The sequence below is a fragment of the Macrotis lagotis genome, chromosome 8 (genome assembly GCF_037893015.1).
Source record: "Macrotis lagotis isolate mMagLag1 chromosome 8, bilby.v1.9.chrom.fasta, whole genome shotgun sequence".
Classification (NCBI taxonomy): Eukaryota; Metazoa; Chordata; class Mammalia; order Peramelemorphia; family Peramelidae; genus Macrotis; species Macrotis lagotis.
The window spans coordinates 58,080,867-58,107,952 of NC_133665.1; the positions used below are offsets into that span (position 1 = coordinate 58,080,867).

Consider the following 27,086-nt stretch of genomic DNA (forward strand, 5'->3'; position numbering starts at 1 on the left):
CCATTCAAATCAAAAGACGGGAACAGTTTTCAGATGAGGTTACCAATGCCATTTTTGGCTCTATTTAAAAAAATATCTTAACTCACTATTGATTGGAGAAACATTTGGAGATCAATTTTGAGGTATTACTTTATACCTATTGGATTAGCTAATAGGACAGAAAGAGAAAATAATAAATATTGGTGGAGATGTAGGGAAAATGAGACTTTAATGCACTGTTGGAGGAGTTGTTAAATGATTCAACAATTCTGTAAAGAAATCTGCAAGGGGCCCTGGAGTCAGGAGGACCTGAGTTCACATCCAACTTCAGAAACTTAATAATCGCCTAGTTGTATGACTTTGGGCAAGTCACTTAACCCCACTACCTTGCAAAAAAAAAAAAGAAAGAAAGAAATCTGGAACTATCCCCAAAAGGCTATAAAATCATGCCTACCCTTTGACCTAGCAGTGCCATTACCAGTTCTATATTCCAGAAGAGATAAAAAACAGGAAAGAATATAAGAATATTCACAGCAGCTCTTTTCTGGTAGCAAGGTACTAGAAAATGAGGGAATATTCATCAGTTGAGGAATGGCTGAACAAACTGTACTATGTGATTAAGATGCAATGCTATTCTGTTATAAGAAATGATGAACAGGGGCGGCTAGGTGGCTCAATGGATAAAGCACCGGCCCTGGAGTCAGGAGTACCTGGGTTCAAATCCAGTCTCAAACACTTAATAATTACCTAGCTGTGTGGCCTTGGGCAAGCCACTTAACCCCATTTGCCTTGCAAAAACTTAAAAAAAAAAGAAATGATGAACAGGATGCTCTCAGTAAAAATTTTACCAGAGTAAATGCAATGGGAAATGTACTATGTACAAAATAACAGTAATACTACAAGATAATCAGCTGTGAATGACTTTCCTTTTCTCAGCAATGCTATGGCTCAAGAGAAGTTTGAAGGAATTATGTTAGTTAAAGAATACTATCCATTCTCAAAAAACAAAACTGATGGTGTCTGAATAAAGTTTGAAACTTATTTTTTTTTACTTTATTTTTCATAAGATCTCTTTCTTTTGGGGGGAAAGGGGAAAGAAGACTTATGTTTAGCTTCATAACTCATTTTTAACTTACACCAAATAACTTACTTTGTTAATGAAGGTGAGAAGGGTGGGAAGAGAGTAGAGAATTTGGAACTCAAAGTTTAAAAAAAAATGAATGTTAAAACATGTTTTTACATGTAACTGGGGAAAAATAAGATAGTATGAAGAGAATAAAAAAAAATCCCAGCTTCTACAGGAAATCCTTCCTAATCCCTCTTAATTCTACCCCCTTCCCTCTTGCCCTATATATCATGTTGTGTTCACACTAACTCTTTTTTTTTTTTTTTTTTTAGGTTTTTGCAAGGCAATGGGGTTAAGTGGCTTGCCCAAGGCCACACAGCTAGGTAATTATTAAATGTCTGAGGTCAGATTTGAACTCAGGTACTCCTGACTCCAAGGCCAGTACTCTATCCACTGCGCCACCTAGCCACCCCTCACACTAACTCTTGAACTAGAATATGAGCTCCTTCACAGCAAGGCCTAGCTTTGACTTGCTTTGTATCCCCAACACTTAGCATAGTGCAAGAGATATACTAAACACTTAAATGTTTACTGACTGACTGGGAGAAAAATTACTAAAAAAAACTTACTAAATGCAAAACTGAAATATGGAGGCAATAGTTCATGGTGGCATATTTCAAGACAGCTCCAAAGAGTGCAATGTATCTCACAACAAAGACCTGTTTCAAATAGAATGCTCTATAAAATCAGAGCCAGAACTTCCTCCTTAAATTAAAACAACTGTCATTTACACCACAGCATTGCAGGAGAACCAATTTGCCACTGGATAAAATTTTTGTCCTACAAAAGTATATCTTTCTCAATTTACTCCTTTCTCTATTTCAAGAGGGATATGAACTATAGGAAGTGTAAATTATTGGTCAGTGATATTTAAAATGGGTGCCTTTTCCTTATATGATCCAGTTTAGAAGAATTAGCTTGTTTTCTAGAAGTGGAGTTTGGAGAATATTTTGAATATGGCAAGACATGCAGCTAAGCAAAAAGTAGAAAATGATTTGTTACTCTCCAGATTCAACAACAATCAAGACATTCATAGTTATTAATCTACATGAAGATGCCTGCCCTAGGAAAAATTGCTTTTCAAAAACGGTACTGTTTGGGACATTTTGGTCATTCTCACTTCAGTGACAGGGCTATACAGAATTTTCACTTGCTGCATTTCACATTAACAGGGAAAATCTTCAGTGATTTCAATGAGTCCCAATAAAACTGCTCACCACTACAAAAGCTTTTTTTTAAGACCAATATTCTCCCAATGATGATATATGGTTGTAAATCAAATGACATAATGATTATAGAAAAATTAAGATTACAATTCCAGGGGACAGCTAGATAGCACAGTGAATACAGCACTGGCCCTGGAGTCAGGAGGACCTGAGTTAAAATCTGACCTCAGATACTTAATAATTACCTAGCTCTGTGACCTTCATCTAGTACTTAACCCCACTGCCTTGCAAAAATCAAAAGAAAAAAAAAGGATTACAATTCCACTCCAAGGGTACTGGCAGAATTAAATGTAGTTGCAAGCAAGATGCAAACATATTGTTACCAAGGACTTATACTTAAGAAGTGGAGTAAAGACATTAGGAATATGTATGACTATAAAAGGTGAGGACCAGGAACATCAAAAAAGAGATAGCACTTACAGTAAAGAGGAGTAATACACTGATACCCTTGAGATAAAAAATAAACAAAAAGGACTTCAGCATACCGTTTAACATATCCCATATGGCAAACTCCTAGCAAAACAGAAACAACAGTATAGTGGAAGGAGTCCCAAATAGATGAAAACAAAGATTATTGACAATACTAAGGGTACAAAAATGTCTCTTTAATTCTAGAAACTCTCCAAATTGTCTTAAAGGTGCAAATATAGTGGATAGAATCAGGAGGACCTGAGTTCAAATCCAGTCCCCGCCACTTAATAATTATGTGACCTTGGACAAGTCCCTTAACCTCATTACCTTCCAAAAAACAAAAAAAACTCACCAACACAAAGACAGAAGAAGCAAGAGGTAAGAAGACGTTGAAATTATAGAATGTTACCTTGCCACCTGGGATCTTCCCCAAGGATTTTTTCTATCATTGCCTGGCTAGCTAAGACTCCAGGTTGCAAATCAGGAATGCTGTCGCCACTGCCAAGTTGGCCATTTTGTAAGGCTTCTTGTGCCTGAAGTTCCCTAAAACCAGACAACAAGTAAGTTTACATATATAAAATCTTCAGACTCTATTTCTTTAAGATTCTTTAAATAAAATGTTTAAATTCATTTTATTATGTCACTCTTTGGAGCCCAAAGATCCACTAAAGACAGCTACTACCTAATGGATCCTAGATAGTGATGTCACTAACAGGCATCCTGCCAAGGAAATCCCAACACTCCTGGAATTCCACATATGACCTGAATCCCAGAAGTTTTATTAAGGATTTTATTTCCTAAGTAAGTATCAGAGTGCATTCTAAATAACTAGCCTCTTTTGGGGATGTTATCTCACAACTGAACACACTCAGTAAATACCCTGAAGTTAAATTCAGGTCTAATACTAGAACATAATTAGTAAAACATAACATTCCTATAAAAAATAAAATTACTGCTCAAAAATTTGACTGTTTGGGTAACTGATCATCAAAAAAGGTGGTACCTGAACTGACTCTACTGTAGTAAATATTATCAAACAATTACATAAATAAGAAGCCTGGTTATAACACTCAGTTGAAAAAAATTTTATTTTACCTTATATCATATACTGGTGGTCTAAGATCAAGAGGGCCATGAGCAAAGGCACAATGGAGTCCATTCTTCACACAATGGCCACGAGCATCTGTTTCATGTATACAAGTACCAGTCTTGTAATATCTGAGATGATACTTTCTTTCAGTGTCCCCAGTGGTCCGATGTAAATAAGGACATCTGCAAAATAGGAAAACAAAATTATATCCAGTTTTTCAGAATCTTATAAAGTGTTCGAATTAACTTCATTTACATATTTGTTCCTTAGTCAACTCTAATTTTCTTCATCATGGAAGTTGTAAAGGAATTCTTCTACTTATGGGTACACTTTTTGATAAAGCAGTTACTTGATTGTTTAGCTCAGTGTAAAATTATCTGACTAATATAAATTACAAATATATCACTGATAAAAAGCAATATTAAAACAGAAATCAGTCACATATTAAATAATCTCTACAATACTTTTTATCCATCTGAATGCTAGTCAAACTAAGTCACTTAGTTTACATTTATAATCAAAGAATAAAAGTTAATAAAAAGACAGTAAAGTAGCCTTTACATTACTACACCATGTCAATATGAATGGATTATTACAATTTGTCTCCTCTAGCCAAGGCAAAAAAAAAATCTCTATTGAGAGTGAATAGAGGGGCAGCTAGGTGGCATAGTGGATAAAGCACCGGCCCTGGAGTCAGGAGTACCTGGGTTCAAATCCAGTCTCAGACACTTAATAATTACCTAGCTGTGTGGCCTTGGGCAAGCCACTTAACCCTGTCTGCCTTGCAAAAACCTAAAAAAAAAAACTGATGGCTGAGAGTGAATAGAGTGAGTAACTTCAATGAGATCAAAAAGTGCTTCATGAGCATCTTTAAAATAAGCAAAATGGAATATGTATAACTGAATGTCTAATTAGGCATCTGCCCTGAAAGATTTCAAACCAGGGACAGCTAAGTGACACAGTGGATAAAGCACTGGCCCTGGAATCAGGAGGACCTGAATTCATATCCAACCTCAGACACTTAATAATTACTTAGCTGTGTAACCTTCGGCAAGTCACTTAACCCCTTTACCTTACAGAGAGAGAGAGAGAGAGAGAGAGAGAGAGAGAGAGAGGGCGGCTAGGCAGCACAGTGGATAGAGCACTGGTCTTGGAGCCAGGAATACCTGAGTCCAAATCCAGCCTCAGACACTTAATAATTACCTAATTGTGTGGCCTTGGGCAAGCCACTTAAGCCCATTGCCTTGAAAAATCTAACAAGAGAGAGAGAGAGAGAGAGAGAGAGAGAGAGAGAAAGGAAAGGTTTCAAACCAGTGCTTTCCTAGGTTAAAATGAGGCTCTCAGGTACTTTAAGGTTTTTTTTTATTTGTTTAAGACAATGGGGTTAAATAACTTGCCCAACAATAAAGAATTAGTAATCATAACTTTGAATGTGAATGGGATCAACTTTCCCTTAAAAACGTAAGCAAATAGCAGAGTGGATTAAAAACAAGAATCCTACAATATGCTGCTTACAAGCAACTCATTTGAAGCAGAAAGATACATATAGAGTAAAGGTAAAAGGTTGGAACAAAATATATTTTGCTTCAGCTCAAGTAAAAAGCGGGGGTAGCAATCCTTATCTCAGACAAAGCAGCAGCAAAAATAGATAGTGTTAAAAGAGATAAGGAAGGAAACTTTATCTTCCGAAAAGGTAACACAGACAATAAAGTTATTTCAATACTGAATATATATATATATATATATATATATATATATATATATATATATGCACCCAGTGGGATAGCATCCAAATTCTTAGAGGAGAAGCTGAAAGAACTACAGGAAGACATAGACAACAAAACTCTACTAGTGGAAGACCTCAACCTCCCACTATCAGATCTAGATAAATCGAATCATAAAATAAACAAGAAGTTAAGGAGGTAAACAGATTGTTAGAAAAATTAGATATGGTAGACTAATGGAGGAAACGGAATGGGAATAGAAAGGAATATACCTTTTTCTCTTCAGTACATGGAACTTATTTATAAAATAAACCCTCATAAATCCTCAACTTTTCTATATGTCTAGCAAGATACAGCAGGAAGAGCTGGAAAGAGAAATCCCATTCAAAGTAACCTCAGACAATATAAAATACTTGGGAGTCTATTTGCCAAGACAGACTCAGAATCTTTTTTAAAACAATTATAAAACACTTCTCACACAAATTAAATCATATTTAAATAACTGGGCAAATATCAACTGCTCATGGATAGGTACAGCTGCTATAATAAAAATGACAATTCTACCAAAACTAAACTATCTGTTTAGTGCCCTACCAATCAAAATTACAAAAAATTACTTTAATGAGTTAGAAAAAATTGTAGGTAAATTCATATGGAGCAATAAAGTCAAGAATTTCCAGGAGCTTAATGAAAAAAAGTGCAAAAGAAGGTGGCTTAGCCCTACCTGATCTAAAATTATATTATAAAGCATCAGTCATGAAAACTGTTTGGTATTGGCTAAGAAATAGAGTGGCGGACCAATGGAATAGACTAGGTGTAAAAGCAGGAGATGATGACAGTAATCTGCTGTTAGAGAAACCCAAAGAGTCCAGCTACTGGGATAAAAACTCCCTCTTTGATAAAAACTGCTGGGATAAATGAAAGTTAGTATGGAAGAAACTTAGATTAGACCAACACCTAACACCCCTTACCAAGATAAGACCCAAATGGTTACAGGACTTAGACATAAAAAAAATACAAATTAAGAGACCAAGGACTAGTTTAACTGTCAGATCTATGGAAAGAGGAGCAGTTTATTACTAAAGAGGAGTTGAAGAACAGCACCAAAAACCAACTAGATGATTTCAATTACATTAAATTAAAAAGCTTTTGCACAGATAAAACCAATGTAACCAAGATCAAAAGAAATTTAGTAAATTGGGAAACAATCTTTACAACTAATGATTCTGACAAAGGACTCATTTCTAAAATATACAGAGAACTGAGTCATATTTTTAAAATGAAAAGCCATTCCCCAATTGACAAATGGTCAAAGGATATGCAAAGGGAATTTATACATGAGGAGATCAAAGCAATCCATAGCCATATGAAAAATTGCTCTAAATCATTAATTATTAGAGAAATACAAATTAAAGCTTCTCTGAGGTACCACCTCACACCTCTCAGATTGGCCAATATGACCAGAAAGGATAATGATCATTGTTGGAAGGGTTGTGGGAAATCTGGGACACTATTACACTGTTAATGGAGTTGTGAACTCATCCAAGCTTTCTGGAGAGCTATTTGGAACTACACCCAAAGGGCAACAAAAATGAGCATACCCTTTGACCCAGCAATACCACTATTGGGTCTATACCCTGAAGAGATGAGGGAAAAGGATAAAAACATCACTTGTACAAAAATATTTATAGCAGCTCGGTTTGTGGTGGCAAAGAATTGGAAATCAAGTAAATGTCCTTCAATTGGGGAATGGCTTAGCAAACTGTGGTATATGTATGTCATGGAACACTATTATTGTTCTATTAGAAACCAGGAGGGACAGGATTTCAGAGAAGCCTGGAGGGAACTGCATGAACTGATGCTGAGTGAGATGAGCAGAACCAGAAAAACACTGTACACCCTAACAGCAACATGGGAGTGATGATCAACTTTGAAGAACTCACTCATTCCATCAGTGCAACAATCGGGAACAATTTTGGGCTGTCTGCAAAGGAGAGTGCCATCTGTATCCAGATAAGGAGATGTGGAGTTTGAATAAAGTTCAAGGACTATTCCCTTTAATTTAGAAAAAAATAGATATCTTATTGTCTGATCTTGTTACCTCTTAAGACTTCTTGTCTCTTCTTTAAGGATATGATTTCTCTCTCGTCACACTCAATTTGGATCAAGGCACAACATGGAAACAAGTAAAGTCTGACAGATTGCTTTCCGTGGGGAGGCAGGGGGAGGGAAGTAAGACTGGGGGGGAAATTGTAAAACTCAAATAATATCTTTAATAAAAATAAATTTTAAAAAAAGAAATCCATTCCCCAATTGACAAATGGTCAAAGGATATGCAAAGACAATTTAGTTGAGGAGATCAAAGCAATCCATAGTCATATGAAAAATTGCTCTAATCATTACTTATTAGAGTATGCAAATTAAAGCATCTCTGGGGTACCACCTCACACCTCTCAGACTGGCCAATTATGACCAGAAAGGACAATGATCATTATTGGAAGGATTGTGGGAAATCTGAGACACTAATACATTGTTGGTGGAGCTGTGAACTCATCCAACCTTTCTGGAGAACAGTCTGGAACTATGCCCAAAGGGCAACAAAAATGTGCATAAACTTTGATCCAGCAATATCACTACTGGGCCTGAAGAAATGATGAAAAAGGGTAAAAACATTATACAAAAATATTCATAGCAACCCTGTTTGTGGTGGCAAAGAATTGGAAATCAAGTAAATGTCCTTCAGTTGGGAAATGGCATAGCAAACTGTGGTATATACATGTCATGGAACACTAGTGTTCTATTAGAAACCAGGAGGGATGGGAATTCAGGGAAGCCTAGAGGGATTTGCATGAACTGATGCTGAGTGAGATGAGCAGAACCAGAAGAACACTGTACACCCTAACAGCAACATGGGGGCGATGATCAACCTTGATGGACTCACTCATTCTATCAGTGCAACAATCATGGACAATTTGGGGGTGTTTGCGATGGAGAATACCATTTGTATCCAGAGAAACAACTGTGGAGTTTGAACAAAGGCCAAGGACTATTACCTTTAATTTAGAAAAAAAAACTGATATCTTATTGTTTGATCTTGCTATCTCTTTTACTTTATGTTTCTTCCTTAAGGATATGATTTCTCTCTCATCACATTCAATTTGGATCAATGTATACCATGGAAACAATGGAAAGACTGGCAAATTGCCTTCTGTGGGGAGTGGGGGGAGGGAAGTAAGATTATGGGGAAAATTGTAAAACTCAAAATAAATAAAATCTTTAAAAAAAAAAAAGTAACTTGCCCAAGATCACATAGGCAATTATTAAGTGTCCAAGTCCAAATCTGAACTCAGGACCTCTTGACTCCAGGGTCAGTGAACTATCTACTGTACCACCTAGTACTTTAAGTTTAAAATGGGGGCATTAAAGTAATTTTAAATGAAAAAAGCTATATTACATTTTAAAAATAAACTTCACATTTTACAAAATATATCAAAATTTATGATTTAATTCAATAGACATTTACTAAACTCCTACTTGTTGGGAACCAAAGGGAAAAAAATATATGCTCTTAAAGTGACTTACAGACCACTGAGGTAATATAGTTATACAAGTTAGTTAAACCAAAGGTAAAAAGAGAAAGAGAGAGAGAGACAGAGAACGTCTCCCTGTGTGTGTGTGTGTGTGTGTGTGTGTGTGTGTGTGTGTGTATGTCATTTCAAGGAGGGCTCACTATTAATTGGATAATTCATAGTGTCAATTCATACTTTTTTTATTTTTTTTTGTCAATCTGTACTTTCAAGGAAGCAAGGGATCTCACAAGGCTGAAGGGAGAAGGGATGGAGGGCAGGAGTATTGGCATAGAAGCAGGGGAGGCAGAAGATGGTATATAATGCAGTGGAAAAAGCTAGCAGATCAATGCTGAGCAGAATAGAGAATGTCTATCTGAAGAAAAGTAGTATGAATGAGATTGGAAAGACAGGATGGATTCAAATAATAGTGGATAATAAATGCCACCCCTGAGGATTTTATATTTTTTCCTTGAGACTATGGGGAATAAATAAAGATGGAGGGTGAGAAAGGAGATAACAAATTTAGGAGCATATTATAACAGTTCAGGTGAGAGGTGACAAGGGTCTAAACTTGGGGAGAAATTATGTGAATAAAGTGAAGGGGCCTTATGGGGACAGTTGGCAAATGATTATATATGGAGAGGGAATCAAAGATGACTCTAATATTGATAACTTGGATGGCTAGAAAGATAGCAGTGCTGTCATCAGCAATGGAGTCATTTAAAAGAGACAAGGTTTTTCAGTGAAATGTGAGTTTTCATTTTGTACATGCTGATCCTTGAGATGCCTACAGGCATCCAGGTGTATATATCTAACAAAAAGAATGTGTAAATGAGACTAAAGTTCAGGAGAGAGATTAGAGATACATATATATATATTATATATGTATATATAATATATATATATGTATGTATATATATATATACATACATACATATGCATATATATAGATATTAGGGAACCATCTATATAGAAAAGAACTGAATCCATGATATTGGGAGGGAAAATAAAAAATGAATAACTTATGGAGAAACATAGTCAAAGAACAAGATTTAAGGAACACAGAGATTGAAAAGGAAAATAAAAAGAGACTTGTGAATCTGGAGGGAAGAAAAAGAGTGCACAATATTAGATCTCCAAATTGATCCTGAAAATTTGATTTTAATACAAAGACAAAATCTTCCAAAGAATTTAACTGTTCTTACATTTACACCATTCTAGTTTCCAATAAACTATCTCACAAAACTTTCAGAAGTTGAACAAATGTGAAGTTACAACCAATCTGCTACTTAAAAAAAAAGTCAGGACAAGTTCATGCCAACAGCAGTGCTCTATTTATAAATTATTTGGCCCAAATAAAAATAGACTAAGTGACTGATTTTAAAAAATTACCCCACAAAGTAAAACTTCTTCACAGAAGCACAATTTACTAAAAATGTCTAAGAAATTTTTTTGCAGCAACAAAAAGTTTTAAACTGCATAGAAAAGAACAGGCAGGAAAGTAACCACACTCTGTTCGGTCTTATCTGATTCTGTGATTTCATTTGGGGTTTTTTTAAGTTGTTTTTTTTTTTTTGCAAGGCAATGGGGTTAAGTGGCTTGCCAAGGCCACACAGCTAGGTAATTATTATGTGTCTGAGGCCTGATTTGAACTCAGGTACTCCTGACTCCAGGGCCGATGCTCTATCCACTGCGCCACCTAGCTGCCCCAAGTAACCACACTCTGACAAAACAGGACACTTAGTTCCTTCAAAAAGTTCCCAGAGCTATTGTTTAATTTAAAACATATCTGAAACAGTTGGGTTCAAATCCTGTCTTAGACACTTAATTAGCTATGGGCAACTTACTTCACCTATCTGGGTTCTAATTTGCTCAATTTAAAAAATGAAGGGTTGGATTAGACAACCTATAACCTGACAGGAAAAGATATACTTTTGCTTTGGTTTGGAGAGATATTCTTGTACTCCATACAAGCAAAAGCTATATAAAGCAACTCCCCACCCTCTACCTCCCCAAGTCTACTACCTAGAGACATCAGCTCAGCTTTCTTGTTCCTTAAAGAAGACATTCCATCTCCTGCCTATTTTCCTTTACTGCTCCACTGTCTGGAATTCTTTCCTTGCTCTTCTTCACCTCCTGGCTTCAAATGCTAACTACCTACCTACCTACATGAAACCCTCCCCAGTCCCTCAGTTCTAGTTCCTTCCTTCTATTGATTTGCTACAGTTTATCCTGTATATGTCTTGCTTGTACATAGTTGTCTACCCCTTTAGATTGTGTGCTCCTTGAGGGCAGGGTCTTTCCTTTGCCTTTATTTGTATCCCTAACACAGCACCTGGCTCATAATAGGCACTTAATAAATGTTTTCCGACTGATGATTGAAAAAAAAGCTATATAAAATGAATATTTTAAATATAGCAGGAATGTTTAATACTTAAAAGACATTATGCATTAAATTTTTTGAATACTTCAATTTTTCCTCCCAATCTCAGATTTTTATCTCTCAGCTTCTTTAGCTGTTATTATATACAATACAATAAAAACAGAATGTATGACTTCAGAGAAACTTTTATTCCAAAATACCACTGAGGCTTGTATTCATTTCATTTTGAATTAAGAAATAGGGCATAATTTATCAGAAGTTGAGAGAAGAGACGCTATGTGAGTGAGAGGGAAAAGGAAAAAGGGATTCTATAGCAACCAAGGAGACAAGATATATTTAACATCAGTGTTCCAATGGCTACAATACAATTAAATTCCCTGCCTATTTTTTGGTCTTTGTCACTCTCATAATACCACACATTTCTTGGTCTGACTTAACTATCATGTTAGTATCTCCAATATCAAACCTTTGAAAAAAGAGTAGCAGGGAATAGTGGATAGAGAACTAGAAGTAGAATCCAGAAGACCTAAGCATTCATTTCACTGAGACAACTGGGACTCAATTTTATCATTTGTAGGATGGGGATAACAAAACCCATAGTACCCATTTCTCAGAATTGTGAAGATCATGAGATAATGGAAATAAAAATTGTATAACGTTTAAGTGCAATGTAATATCAGTTATTAAGAAGAAAGCAATTCAACAAGTATTTATTAAGTTGAATTATCAATTCAACAAGTATAATTGAGTAATTAAGTCTAATTACTAGCAATTATGACAGAGTAGAAGGCATCAGAGGAATCTTTTCACTCAGGATCCATAGGATATAGCTAGAGAGTGGTTGGTTCAGGCATAAGCTAGTCTCAACAAGGGATCAGATTTCGATTTTGGCCTCAACAATACTGATATTTTCTTGCTGTTCAAAAAAAGCTTCTCCTCCCATTATCAGAAAAATATAAACTCAGGAGAAGAGTTAAAGCAGATGGGCTTGTGAAGGGTAAAATGGTCTTGTCCTTCATCATCATGGTCTACACCACAGAGTCATTAGGTATGAATTTGGTGACCTTAAGTAGGAGCCCAGAAATGAAAATGAAATGAAACCTAACCTGTTGCTTTTAAAACTGAGAAAACTGAGGCATTTATAAGTTATCAACATTGAATTCAGGTCTTTTTCAACATTTTATCATTAAAATAAATACACCCTGTGACTTTTCTTTTACCATCAAAGTTAGGTCTATCCCATCTATTTTTAACTCCTAGATGTGCAAAACTATAACGCCTTAGTTGATTAAAATGATACCTGGTTACATGATTTTTCCCAAATTAATGCATCTAGATCTACCAAGTTTCATTCATATGAAAAATTCTTCAGAAAAATATAATACCAACCCAAGATAATATTACTTATAAAATAACCCAGTGCAAGATACATGTTAATTAAATGTACATGACTACAAAAGATAAACATTCTGAAAAACAATTTGGAATTATGCAAATAAAGAGATAAAAATGTCCAGACCCTTTGAACCAAAGACTCCACTCCTAGATTTATATTTCAAGTCACTGATTAAAAAAAAAATCCCCATATATCCCAAAATATTTACAGCAGTACTTTTTGTGTCAGCTAAGAATTGGAAACAAAATAGACACCCAAATGAGGAATGGCTAAGCAAATTGAAATACATCAATGAAATAAAATATTACTGTGCTAAAAGAAATTATTGAATGACCCTATACCAAGATAAGATCAGGATTCAGACATAAAAGACAATATTATAAGCAAACTAGAAGATCAAGTAATAGTTTACCTGTCAGATCTATGGAAAGGGAAGTAGTTTATGACCAATGAAGAGATGGAGAACATCTTTAAAAACAAACTAGGTAATTTTTATTACACTAAATTTAAAAGGGACAATCTTAGGCTATCTGCGGTAGAGAATAATATCCAGAGAAAGAATTATGGAGTTTGAACAAAGACCAATGACTATTACCTCTAATTTAAATTTTAAAAAAGTTATTATATAATTTTGCTAACTCTTATACTTTATTTTTTCTTAAGGATATGATTTCTCTCTCAACACAATTTGGATCAATGTATATAGCATGGAAACAATGTAAACACTATCAGACTGCCTTCTGGGGGGGGGAGTGAGATTAAGGGAAAATTGTAAAATTCAAAAATAAATTAAAAAAAATTATTGTGTGTGATGAAAATGAAAAACATATAAAGATCTATATGAACTGCTAAGTGAAGTAAGCAGAACCAAAAATATAGTTTATAGTAATACAGTTATACAGTAACTATAACAATGTAACATAAAGAACAACATATCAAAAAATCAAAAGTAAACATAACAAAATTACAAAGATCAAGAAGGATCCAAATGAAGAGATAAGGGAGGACACTCCCAACCCAGGTGGAGGTTTAACACATTGCACATATTTGGGGCCTTTTTCAATGTGTTGTGTTGGGGTTTTTTCCTTCTCTAAAAAATTCTAGTGGTTATATTCCCCCTCCTCTCTATGAAGGGAAAAGGGAAGCATAAATGAGATAGCTATGATGACATAAGAAAAGGAAGATATCAATAAAAACTCTTCAAAAAAAGTTATATCAATTTGAATTATTTTAGGTCTTTCTGAAGACCTCTAAGTCTCACAACTGTGGGGATAAAGTGAGGCAAAGAATCAGTCTTTATAAATCATTTGACCTACCACTACTTAAGTATTACAAAACTATAGAAAAAAAGATTTCTTAAATGAGTTAAATTAAAAGAACATTGTTCATTTCACCAAAAGCCATATTATACCAACCAACATATAACTAAAAGTAATCTATGATGTAAAGGGATGTCTAGAAAATATATGATTTATTCAACAATCAGTTATGAAAAAGCCCTCTGAGGGGAGCAATTAGATGGATCAGTGGATAGCATACAGGACCTAGAGTGAGGAGTCCAAATACAAATACAGTCTCAGACACTTACAAGCTCTGTGGCCCTGAACAAATAATTTAACTTTGTTTGCCTCAGCTGAACTATAGAAGGAAATAGCAAAAAACACTTCTATGTCTTTGGCAAGAAAATCCCAAATGGGGTCATGAAAAGTCACAATTGAAGAGACAAACTGAAACTCCTGAACAACCAGAATAAGCTAGACATTATACTAAGTAAGAGCTGAAGATACAAAAAGACAATCCTTGCCCTCAAAGAGCTTAAAAACTGAAGTAAGCAATATATATATATATATATATATATATATATATATATATGCACAAAACAGACTGTGCACAGGAAAATGTATAGGAATATATGTTTACATATAGGAAATAATTAATAGAGGGACGGCATTAATTAGGAATTAGGAAGAGTTGGAGAAACTTCCTGTGGAAGGTGGGATTATAGCTGGGACTTTTAAAGGAAGACAGTGAAGTCAGAAGGCAGAGTGTTTCAGGCAAAGGGAACAGTTAGAGACAATGATGAGAGACAGAGATAGAATATCTCTTGGAAGCCAGTCACTATATTAAAAAGCAAATGCTGAGGAGTAAAGTGTAAGAAGACTGGAAAGGTAGAAGGTTATTAAGGATAATGAATGCCAAACAAAGAATTCTGTATTTACTCCTAGAGACAATTGAGCTGGGATAAATGAAAATCGGTGGGCCGGTAATATGATCAGTGGCTGAATGGAAAATGGAATGGAATGAGGAAGAGACTTGAAGCAGGCAGACCCACTGGCAAGCTATTGCAGTAACCAAATTGTTAGATGATAAGGGCCTGTTCTTGAGTGATGGCAGTGCCAGAGGAACATGTTTGAGAGGTTTTGCAAGAGTGAGATTGATAACAACTTGAATATGAAAAATGAGAAAGAAGTCTGAATTTAATTGGAAGATGATGGTTACTGTCTTCTATAGAAAAAAGGAAGGTTGGAGGGAGTAGAATTCAAGGTAGACTTCTGTTACAGACATACTGAGTTTAAGAAGTCTGCTGAACATTCATTTTGAGCAGTTGAAACAAGACTTGGGGTCAGCAGAAGGATTGCATTTGAGTGCTATTAAGAGAAAAACAACATCTCAGGAAATCATATACAAAATTGATTCAAAATAATTTCATAGGGAGAGCATTAGCAACTGGGGGAAAATAGAAAAGGCTTCTGTATGAGGTGGTACTTGAGTCTTAGCTTATGAAGAAGTTATAAAGAAGTTAAGGATCAATGAAGCAGAAGTAAGGAGTAGTACATTATATGAATTCAAGAGAGCCCAGACAAAGACAGAGAGAGGGGTAAATGAAATGTTATGTCTGGACAAGAACAAGGAGGCCAGTTTAACTTAATGATATTGAGAGCACCTAAAAAGTGAGTTAGAGACAGACTGAAAGTCTTTAAAAAACCAAAGAGAAAGAGACTATTCCTCTTGTCTTGAAGTAAGAAGTGCTGAAGCTTAAGCAGGAGACTAATAAGGTCAGAGTTGTGCTCAAGAAATATGGATAAAACTGTGTAGAGAATGGACTGCAAAGGGAAGCTAGAGGCAAAGATTAATACAGTAGTAGTTCACTTAAGAGGTGATAAGAAACTGTACTGATGTAGTGGATATGTGGGTAGAAGGAAGGAGATGATGTAAGAGATACAGTAGAAGAAACATCAACAAGACTTGGCAACTACATGGAAGGGGTAGGTCAAAGGGACAAAGTGACAAATTCAGCATGACACCAAGATTTAAAACCTACAAGACCAAATTTAAAAACTCCCAGTGACATAAGGAATGACAGACTGAAGGTGTAGAATATTGGGATATGGCCAGTTTAGGGAATTTGTTCTGCTTGACTGTGAATATTTATTAAATAGATTTTGTTATTCTTTTTTCTATTTGGTAAGAAGTGGGGAGTGATTTTGAGTGCATATTTGATCAAATGATTTGATTCCCCTACTCAATCAGTTCTGTCATCTTTATAAAAAAATATGCAATGTCTCTTTTTGGTTTTAAAAGTCACAATTAGTCACCCTCAACGTATCTCCCAGCTTCATCATTCATTATCTTTGTCCACCTCCCCCCTTACTCTTCAAACCAGTCAAATCGGCTTTCTCTCTATGTGACACACAACAGTCCATCTCCTGTTTCCAAGTCTTAGTAGTGGACATCCCACACACCTATAAATATACTTACTGAAGAGAGGATATGAAAATAAGTTTTTCTAAGATTGTTAAAAAAGAAGAGATATCATCCATAGGATGAAATTTTGAAGGGGGGGAAAAATGAGGTTTTTTTAACATTTAATTACTATTCCTGCTTACCTCTCCCTCATAGACTACCATTCTGTGGCTTCCATACTCTAAAGCTCCACACCATCTCCTACATGAAATCTTTTTTGATCCTCACCCTGCCAGACTTAAGAGCCCTCCCATTCAAACTACTTTATATTTAAGTACATTGTACTTTTTTATTGCTCACTTTACAAATATGTTGTATATATTTACATATGTCATTGTCTCCCCCATGGGAATGTTAAAATTCCTACAGAGAAGGGATTGTTTCATTCTTTGCATCAATATCTCAAGCAACTGCCTGGCAATAACTGATTGACTGATAAACAAAATAATAAAAGTTTGAGGAATGAGAGAAGAAATAAATGCAGTGAATAAAAGAGTGTTTTGTAGGTATGTGGCTAAAAATGAGAGAAGATACATAGGATGCTATTAAGAGGATTAAATGAAACTTTTAATACTTAATTCTATAAGCAAACTTATAGAAGGTAAAAAAACCCTTTTGATAAAAGAGAAATGTTATTTATTTTGTTTCTTTTTTGATTTTTGAAAAAGGGTTGGAGGGGTTGCTTATTAAAACAGATTAATTTTCTCCAGAAATATATAATATATATATATAATATATATATGTATGTATAGATACTTAAGATGTTTCCATTTATTAGATTTCTTTCTAGCTGCAATTAAGGCATTCATTTAAAGGTAACAAAATACTATAGCCTTTCCTTTGCTTCAATAACTATGTTTGTGGGGCGGCTAGGTGGCACAGTGGATAGAGCACTGGCCCTGGAGTCAGGAGTACCTGAGTTCAAATTCGGCCTCAGACACTTAATAATTAATAATTACCTAGCTGTGTGGTACCTAACTGTGTGGCCTTGGGCAAGCCACTTAACCCTATTTGCCTTGCAAAAAAACCCTAAAAACCAAACAAAAAAAAATATAACTATGTTTGTTATAGGCAGCTAGATGGTGCAGTGGATAGAGTACTGGCCTTGGAGTCAGAAGAACAAGAGTGCAAATCTGGCCTCAGACACTTGCTGTGTGACCTTGGGCAAGTTACTTAACCCTGACTGCCATACATCCAAGGTCATCTCCAATCATCTTGATTCACATCTGGCCACTGGATCCAGATGGCTCCAGAGGAGAAAATGAGACTGCTAACTTAGCACAGCTCCCCCTCACTCAAATCCAGTACATGCACTTGTCATGTCATCAACCCCTTTGATGTTCTGGTCCTCTTCAAAAATGAAGGACAAAAACATTATGTTTGTGAATCTGAATGACATAATAGATAGTGTGGGTTTTGTATTTGAGGTTTTTACCTTTTCTATATTTCACATGCTTAAATGGTCTCAATTGCCTTTGCTTATACTAGCTGCAGCTGATTTGATGGTTTTTGCTTTAAACTATACACTGCTGAACATTTCAAATTAATTTTGATATTGATAACTTAGTTAATTCCATTTTTAAAAAGTTCTAGATTGGCTTGAAAACTTATTAATTTCACCTGCCAACATAATGGCATTAGGAAATATAACAGATATTATGATAATTTCCATAAAAAGACTGATTCAAATGCAACCCATCAGTGTATGGGCTTATGGAAACTAAAAGTAACGCACCAAGAATAATTTAATCTCATTTATGCATAACATACTATAAATATCTCCTATGCTTCATTCATCTGATATTGGAACTAATTTCACCACATTTTGGATATTTGTATGCATTTTTTTAAAACTCTGATTTCTGCTTTGTTTTTATTGGAAAAAGTCAGTGAATTTCTGCAATAAATGTGCTGGAAAATACCTGGGGTTTCATATCCCAATGGGATGTCCTTCAGAATTTGGAAAATTCTGACTTAGGTGAGCATGTAGCTCTATTTTAAACTTCATTTGATGAAAATAGACATGACATAATTGAACAAAGTTATAATGATTTGAGAGACATCAATGTTGCCAGGGAGATACCTTTAAGGAAAGTTCTTAAAGTGGCAGTTCATTATACTGCCTTCAAATGCTGAAAAATTCCTATCAATAGAAGTTCTAGGCAATACTGTGTTTCTACTCAAAAAAATTCCACATCAATCTAAGAAGTACACTGAATGTCTCTATTTCCTTATTAATGATTTTCCTATCAATCCATTACATTTTATCTTTTCCCATTGTTTTTGCTCTGAAACAGCTTCATAATTTTTTGCCAAGTCCACTGGCCCTTCAGACTCATATAAGGTTGCTATGAAAGTGAACTTAGATCATGTAGTCCAGGTGATAGGAAACTACAATCCATTCTTAGCTTGAGCTATTAAAAAAACCAGAATCTGATTCTCCAGAAATATGAAATCTAAACCAACCCTCTGTCATTTTGAAAATGAAAAAACTGAGTCCTATGGAAATCTCCACTGGTCATAAATGTATCTTCCCTGAACTAAGATAAACATTCTTGCTTCTTTCTCACCTCTCTAAATTAAAAAAAAAAAAAACACATGCCTAACATTTGTACAAATCAAGTTTTCTGCAATGTATGCTATCATCTATTTCCTGCACAATATTAAACAATTACGTAGTGCTTTTCTTAATTACTAAGTTACTTACATTTTTTCATATATTCACACAAGTTTGTATTGTAATTGAATCCATTTCTGGAATCTCTTAGTCTACTAATTAATTCTTCAGGTTTTCTTTCTTTTTACACAGAAGACCACTTTTGGTGGACTTGAAATGAAGAATTAGATAAAAAAAACTCTCTACAAAGTATGTTAACTAATTTAGTTCCTTAATTTCCCTATGATGCTTATGTACTATGCTAGAAAAGTCTTACTTAAACATATCAAAAGCTGTTCCACAGTTAGATTTAGTACCATACTTGACCCCTACAGAACAACCTATAAATAAGAAGAAAAGGTCAGAATGGCAGCCTGGGAAAATAACACAATGACTAAAAAAAAATAAAAAGATAAAATTTAGCATTCTTCTCAGAATTAAGTTACAATGTAGCAGTGATAAGTACACAAAAAGTTCAAAGAATAAAAGTCCTTTTCTAAACAAAAGAGCAAAACACACTGGCCTAAACCAACATATTATGGAGTTGTTTGTTTTTGAAGAAGTAAAAGATGATCTTCATTTGCAAAGATGTCAAGATGCCCATTTTGTCTACTCTCATTTGGATTGATACCTTATGTTGTCCAACTTTACCTCTTCCTATATCTCCTGATAAAAAGGGATTGCAGTAATAGTATTCTTAAATTGAAATATAATTTGCTTTGATAATAGCAAGCAATTAAAAGGGAGCTTTTAATATCTCACTTAATCCTTACAACTTGAAGGTAGGATCTGTCTTCCTTTTATATCATAAGTAAGCACAGGCTCTGGCATATAGTAGGTGCTTAATAAAAGTTTACTGACTACTGACTACTGACTACTGACTGAGGTCAGTAAAACATCAAAATATAGGGCAACTAAGTGGCAAGGTGAATAGAGCACCAGTCCTGGAGTCAAGAAGACCTGGGTTCAAATCCAGCCTCAAACACTTAACAATTACCTACCTGTGTGACCTTGGGGGCAAGTCACTTAACCCCATTGCCTTGCACAAAAAAAAACCCTAAAATTTTTTTTAAAAAATCAAAGTATATTTCAAGCAACTCTTCTGACAATAACAACAACAAAAACCAGATTCAAGATGTTAATTTTTAGTATTTAGAATGGACTGGTGGACACTTTATCTTGTATATCAAAAATTCCCACTAACATTCTCCTAATATACACAAACTATTCAAACCAGCGGGCTAGCTGGAAACAATATCAATCAACAAGCATTTATTAACACACCTACTGTGTACCAGGCGCTAAAGCCATATGGAAAAAACTGAACACTAATAATCATTTCTTTGTAACTAATTGATGGATTTTTTCTGAGATACTCTTAAATTTATCTACTCTCACTGAGGAACATTCTGAAAAAGAAGAAATGATTTTAAACATCTACCTACACTCAAAACTAGAAAAAGAACCAGCATCAGAGAATAAAACTATGACATTAAAGCATGGAACATTTCAAAGCAGCACTTCATAAATAATCCAGCGTAAAGACAATTAGCCCCAAATACTGAACCCAACCCTATCTAGTATACATGCAAAGATTGTATTATACCCATTCTTTAGGCTTCAATACAACTTAGAATACAATATTAAACACAATAGGTTTTATCAAAGTATAACATTATCAAAACTATTATTCTGGTAAAAAGATTTATTTTTTTGACAGTATTCAGTTCTTCACAAATTAGTAAGAAATTAAGACTACTAGGTATCTTACCCTATGTTAATTACAAACTCAGGAGGGCAATGATTAGGATATTGGGACAGATAAGATATTGTAAAAGGATGACAGTCTTTGAGAAGTAGTTTTGGGCAGCTAGGCCACAAAGAAGGTTAATAACTTTCCATTTTCTCTGTTTTTGTATAAAACCCAAACTTTTTCCTAGTCCAAGGGTGGTCATTTTCTTGATGGACTCCACCTTACAGTTTAGAGGTAAGATCTTAGAGAATAAAACTTTAAAATATCTGTATTTTATTTTAACCCTATGGGGTTTCTTTTAGGATTTTGCAAGGCAATGGGGTTAAGTGACTTGCCCAAGGCCACACGGCTAGGTAATTATTAAGTATCTAAGGTCGGACTTGAACCCAGGTCCTCCTGCCTCCAGTACCGGTGTTCTATCCACTGCACCACCTAGCCGCCCCTCTTAACCCTACGTTTTTAAGGTTTTTACAGTTTTAGGTTTAACAGTTTTCCTTTCTCCACTCCAATGGGATCCATTTTTAGAATGTCCTTTGGTAATTACAAAAAACTCAATCTCCTCAAGAATGTTTTTGAAAGGGGAGGCTAGGTGGCACAGTGGATAAAGCACCAGCCCTGGAGTCAGCAGTACCTGGGTTCAAATCTGGTCTCAGACACTTAATAATTACCTAGCCGTGTGGCCTTGGGCAAGCCACTTAACTCCATTTGCCTTGCAAAAAAAAAAAAAAGAATGTTTTTGAAGCAACTCAAATCACCAAAGCACTAGAACTTTAATCAATGGAAATAAAAATTTGATAAGCCAAGAAAATTAACAAATAAAGATATTAAAGGAAAAGAATTCAAGTCACAGTAATAGATTTAATTTTCTCTACCAGTAATCCTCAATTATTTCACCTGAATTAACATCAAGAGCAATCAAGGGGGGGGGGAGTAATTAAGGCAATGACCACTACAATAAATATAATAAAACAAAATAACTTCCCAAATCTACAAACTGCCCATACTATTAAAGTTATTTCAAACCTGAGATGCTGTAGAATAAATTTCTCACCTAAGGAAATTTGACTTTTTGAATATCCTACTTTAAAAGAATTTGGCAGAGAGCAAATGAGATAATGTGAAAGAATAATATAAATTATAACATAACCAATACTGTTCTTAAACATAGAAAATGTACAACAAATTTTATAATCCTTATCTCTATGGTACATAATCTCAGTATCCTACACAGAGTCAAGAAAAATATCTTGAACAAGATACATACCAATGAACACTTTTTCGAACCAGCATCATAGAAGGTTTCCCCCATTCTATAATGTTACGAATAGTTTATTTAATTTTTAAGTTTTAATCATTATCTATATTAATGTATCATATATAGATATAATGCTTTGGGATGAGGGGGGATAAAAATTTAAGCCCTAGAAATCAAAATTTTAAAAAATTTAAAATAAGGAATGGGGAAAAAGAGATAAATAAAAAGCTTTGCATTGTGGCTCAACATTAATGTAATGGCTGCTTTTTAAGTCAATATTTTTCTAATTTTCTTAATTTTGCAAACAAAAGAAACAAAGCACTCGAAAATTTTTTTAAAAGCCACTTGAAACAGAAAAGGTATCAGTACTCTACCAAGAAGTCTCTAAAAAATATCAACTAAACATTTTTATCACAAAAGAGACAATAAACAATCAATAACTCAGGTTAACAGAGGTAGTCAAAGCAGTCAGAAATGCATGTGATCAATAAGAACCAATCACTGCCCAGGCTGAAAAAAGGGGTGTGCGCCTTTCCAGAACAAAGGACATTTTAAATGGGTGAGAAGCAGCCATTAAAGTGTCCAGATATTTCATTTCCATAGTAAGGCTAATACTATATTAGAAAGGAAACAAATTCTTACTAGTAAACTTCCCATTTAAGAGACAGCATCAGTTAGCATACTGTGCAAACTCAGCAGTCCTAAAAGAGATATGAGCATCCCTGTTGCTGAAGACCAGTAATAAACACAGAAGTCATGCGATTTCCTCATTCTTCTGCTCCAGCACAAATACACAGACACAGCAGTTCAACTACAGGATTATTCTACTCCTGTATCTTGTGAAGGGATCCAACTTCATAGTTATTTTAAATAAGTAAAAGATTAGCCATTATACACATCTTAGGCTGGCTAGATAGCACAGTGAATAGAGCACCAGCCCTGGAGTCAGGAGGACCTGAGTTCAAATGGAACCTCAGACACTTAATAATTACCTGTGTGACCTTAAGCAAGTCACTTAACCCCACTGCCTTGCCAAAAAAAAAATTATACACATCTAATGCATATTTCCAAACAATAAATTAACTCAAATAAAATCAAGATATCTGCCCTAATTTTAGGAAAAGATGTTCATATTTGCCCTTTCAAAAACTACTAGATTTATTTTATGACTTTTGCTGGCAATCTCAGCATCATGTTCAACCCTTTATTCACATTTACTCCCCAAAGACAACCTTTTGCTAAATCTTGTTTCTACCTTTACAATGTCTCTTAGGTCCTTTTCTCCATTCACAAGGCCACTGCCCTGAATACAGGTTCTCCTCCCCTCAGTTATTATTTCTTCATTCTGCTGGTTGAATGAATCTGGCATGTATCTCTCCTCACTCTAGTTCATCCTTTACTCAACAACTGCCAAAGCATTCTTCCTAAATCCCATCTACACAGACTTCAATGGCTCCTATTACTTTACCTAGGATCAAATATAAAATCCTATCTGGCTTTTAAAACCCTTCAAAACCATTCTATCTTTCTGGTCTTTGTACCGTCTTCTTTACCCTCCTCCTACTTATAAATAGAATCCAGCAACACTAGTCATCTTGATTTTCCTCTATCTAGCTTTTGACTCCATGTCTTTTCACTGCATGTCCACCCTTCTAAACTGCTCACCCTCTTTACCACTGTCTCTTGGTTTCCCAGGGTACCTTCAAGACTCAGTTCAAAAGTATAAGAGACCTTTCTGAATTTCCCACTCTCAAGATTTAGAGCAACCCTCACCCTGACTATTAATACTGAAATTGGCAAATGCTACAAATAAGGATTTGATTTATGGTTTTATTGATTGTTGAAATTCAAGAAACTGATGAATAGTATGTTAATAGTACACATACTTGTGTGTCACATCTGGATTTTTCTTTCCAGAGAAATTGTTAAACATTTGCCAGCACAATGGTGTTACCTCATTTATACTGTATATATCTCATATATACAGAGTTGCCTGCAAGTGACTGCCTCCACCAGAACAGTGAGTTCCATGACAGAGGTTATTTTTTTGCCTTGCTTTGTATCCCTCCAAGGTAACACAGAGCCTGGTACAAAATAAGCATTTAATAAATTCCAACAGCTTAATTTCATACCAACAATCTTAATAATCTAAACTCTGGTATTCTACTATCTAGAACACACTATTAATTAGCACTTAACTGTCATGGAATAATGGTCATTGATTCTAAAGAACATTCTTAATTTAATATTTATGTTCAATCTACTCTGTTATAATTGTATCCAATTACTTGTATCTACTTAAATGTTGGGAATTCATATCTGGAAATTAAATTAGGCAGAATATTTAACTAATGAAAATAATCATCCATACCCATTTCAGAGATGATAATAATCACATAAGGTACATGAACTTAATGATAAATAAACAAGTGAACTTCCAAATGTAAGACTAACTTACCAGTGGCACTTTGACCTTGGAAAAGAGGCAAGTAGGGATAAAAGAGATTTATTTTCTTTTAAGACAAAAATTCATCTTCCTCTAAAATTTTCTGAGTCACTTTCAAAGAAATAGAGCTTTACACAGAACATCTAAATATTTTAAAAGTCACATAACACCAATAAGCTATTCATCCAAATAAATAAGTCCAAGAAAATAACTTGGAACCAACCGCTTTATCATTTGAAATTGTATCAATGCCTTTAAATCCTGAAACTTTTGTACAACTTTTTTTCTATTACAGATCCCTTCAAATCTCTACACTTAAATTTGGTCTGCCATTTAAAGTTAGTGAGAATAAAAATCATTGTGCAGAACCTAGCCAGGGGACTTAATGGACATTCTTTTTCAAAGCCAAAGTCCCCCCAGACTAGGCATATTTAAAATAATTATGCTGAAGTTGCAAACGATATTCACACCTCCAACTTTCACAATCTCAGGGTAAAAAAATGCAGGATTCTGACAAAGATAATATTTAAAGATTATAGGCAGGACAGGGCGAAGCCAAGTTGGCGACAGAAAGGGATCAAGTCTTAGGCGCTCTATGATAAAACTTGAAACTAAGGACTCTAACTAAATTTTCAAGAGACAGAACCCACAGAGGGACCCAATGAGGCAGTTCTCTTACTCAAGGTAACCTGAAAAAAGAGCAGAAAGGCTCTGCTCCCCGGGGTCGGAGGGGCGGCCCAACAGAGCAAAAGAACTTCAGCCTCCCAGAGGCAGCCCCAGGGCGCTGGGAGCCACGGCTCACAGCACTGGGGGAGTCTCCTGAGCTGCACCCCAGAGAGCACCTGGCACAAAGTGGGGGAACAGTGGGGGACCTCTGCCAGAACGAGCAAGTGAACCAGCTCTCAGGGCTCACAGCTAGCAGCTTGGTCTTTCGGCAGCCCAGATCCGGAAACAGAAGCAGGCAGAGCCCTAAGCAGGAGCCCCCAGGGCATGAGCCCACTGATCCTAGGGAGGGGAGCAAAGAGAGAGACTGCCAAGCTCTGTCCTCTGCCCGAGGAACAGAACTCTGGGACTCTGACCACATTCAGATCCTGATAGCAGTCTAGGCCCCCCCCAACAGAACAGCAGGGCCACCCCACCTCAGCCCTGTAGCAGAGGGGGGCGATTATGGTCATTCACAGACCAGGAGGGAGGACAGAGCCTCACACACTGAGACCCTTGTGGGAGTGCCCCAAAAGCTCAGGAAGCACCCCAAAACCAGGCCCAGGCTGGGAAAATGAGCAAGCAGAGAAACAAGAGGAAGACCATTGAGAAATATTTTGCATATGAGCGCAAGAAGGATCAAAATACTCAGTCTGAAGATGAGGAAGCACAAGCTCCTGCATCTAAAGACTCCAAGAAAAACAGAAATTGGGCTCAGGCTATGACAGAGCTCAAAAAAGACTTTGAAAATCAAATGAGGGAGTTGGAAGAAAAACTGGAAAAAGAAAGGAGAGAGATGCAGGAAAAACATGAAAATGAAGTCAGCAGCTTAGTCAAGGAAATCCAAAAAATGCTGAAGAAAATAGTACGCTAAAAACCAGCTTAGGTCAAATGGATAAAACAGTTCAAAAAGTTATTGAGGAGAAGAATGCCTAAAAAAGCAAAATTGGCCAGATAGAAAAAGAGATAAGAAAACTCTCTGAGGAGAACAAATCCTTTAGACAAAGAATAGAATTCAGGGAGATTGATGAATTTACCAGAAATCAGGAATCAATACTTCAAAACCAAAAAAATGAAAAATTAGAAGAAAATGTGAAATATCTCACTGAAAAAACAACTGATATGGAAAACAGACTTAGGAAAGATAATTTAAAAATTATTGGAATACCTGAAAGTCATGATCAGGAAAAGAGCCTTGACATCATTTTCAAAGAATTACTACAGGAAAATTGCCCTGATATTCTAGAAGCGGAGGGCAAAACAGAAATGGAGAGAATCTACCGATCCCCCCCCCCCCCGAGAAAGAGATCCCAAAAAACCAACCCCTAGGAATATTATAGCCAAGTTCCAGAACTCCCAAGTCAAAGAGAAAATATTACAAGCAGCCAGAAGCACACAGGACTTAGCAGCAACTACATTGGAAGCTCGTAGGGCTTGGAATATAATATACCGGAAGGCAAAAGAGCTTAGAATGCAGCCAAGAATGAACTACCCAGCAAGGCTGAATGACCTCTTCCAGGGAAAAAGATGGACTTTCAATGAACCAGGGGAATTTCAAAGGTTCCTTTTGGAATGGCCAGAGCTGAACAGAAGGTATGATCTTCAGATACAGGACTCAGGTGAAGC

At 35.5% G+C, this 27,086-nt stretch overlaps 1 protein-coding gene across 5 annotated transcripts in view; it reads right to left on the reverse strand.

Annotated features, from left to right (window-relative positions):
• Window positions 1-27,086, reverse strand: part of UNKL (unk like zinc finger) — a 150,249-nt gene that overhangs the window by 105,900 nt on the left and 17,263 nt on the right. For all 5 annotated transcript variants that reach the window (XM_074197147.1, XM_074197145.1, XM_074197144.1 and 2 more), the window contains 2 exons: window positions 3,838-4,014; window positions 3,152-3,285 (listed from right to left, as the gene is read on the reverse strand). In XM_074197147.1, coding sequence (XP_074053248.1) covers window positions 3,152-3,285; window positions 3,838-4,014 — 311 coding nt within the window. The remainder of the gene's footprint in view (window positions 1-3,151; window positions 3,286-3,837; window positions 4,015-27,086) is intronic.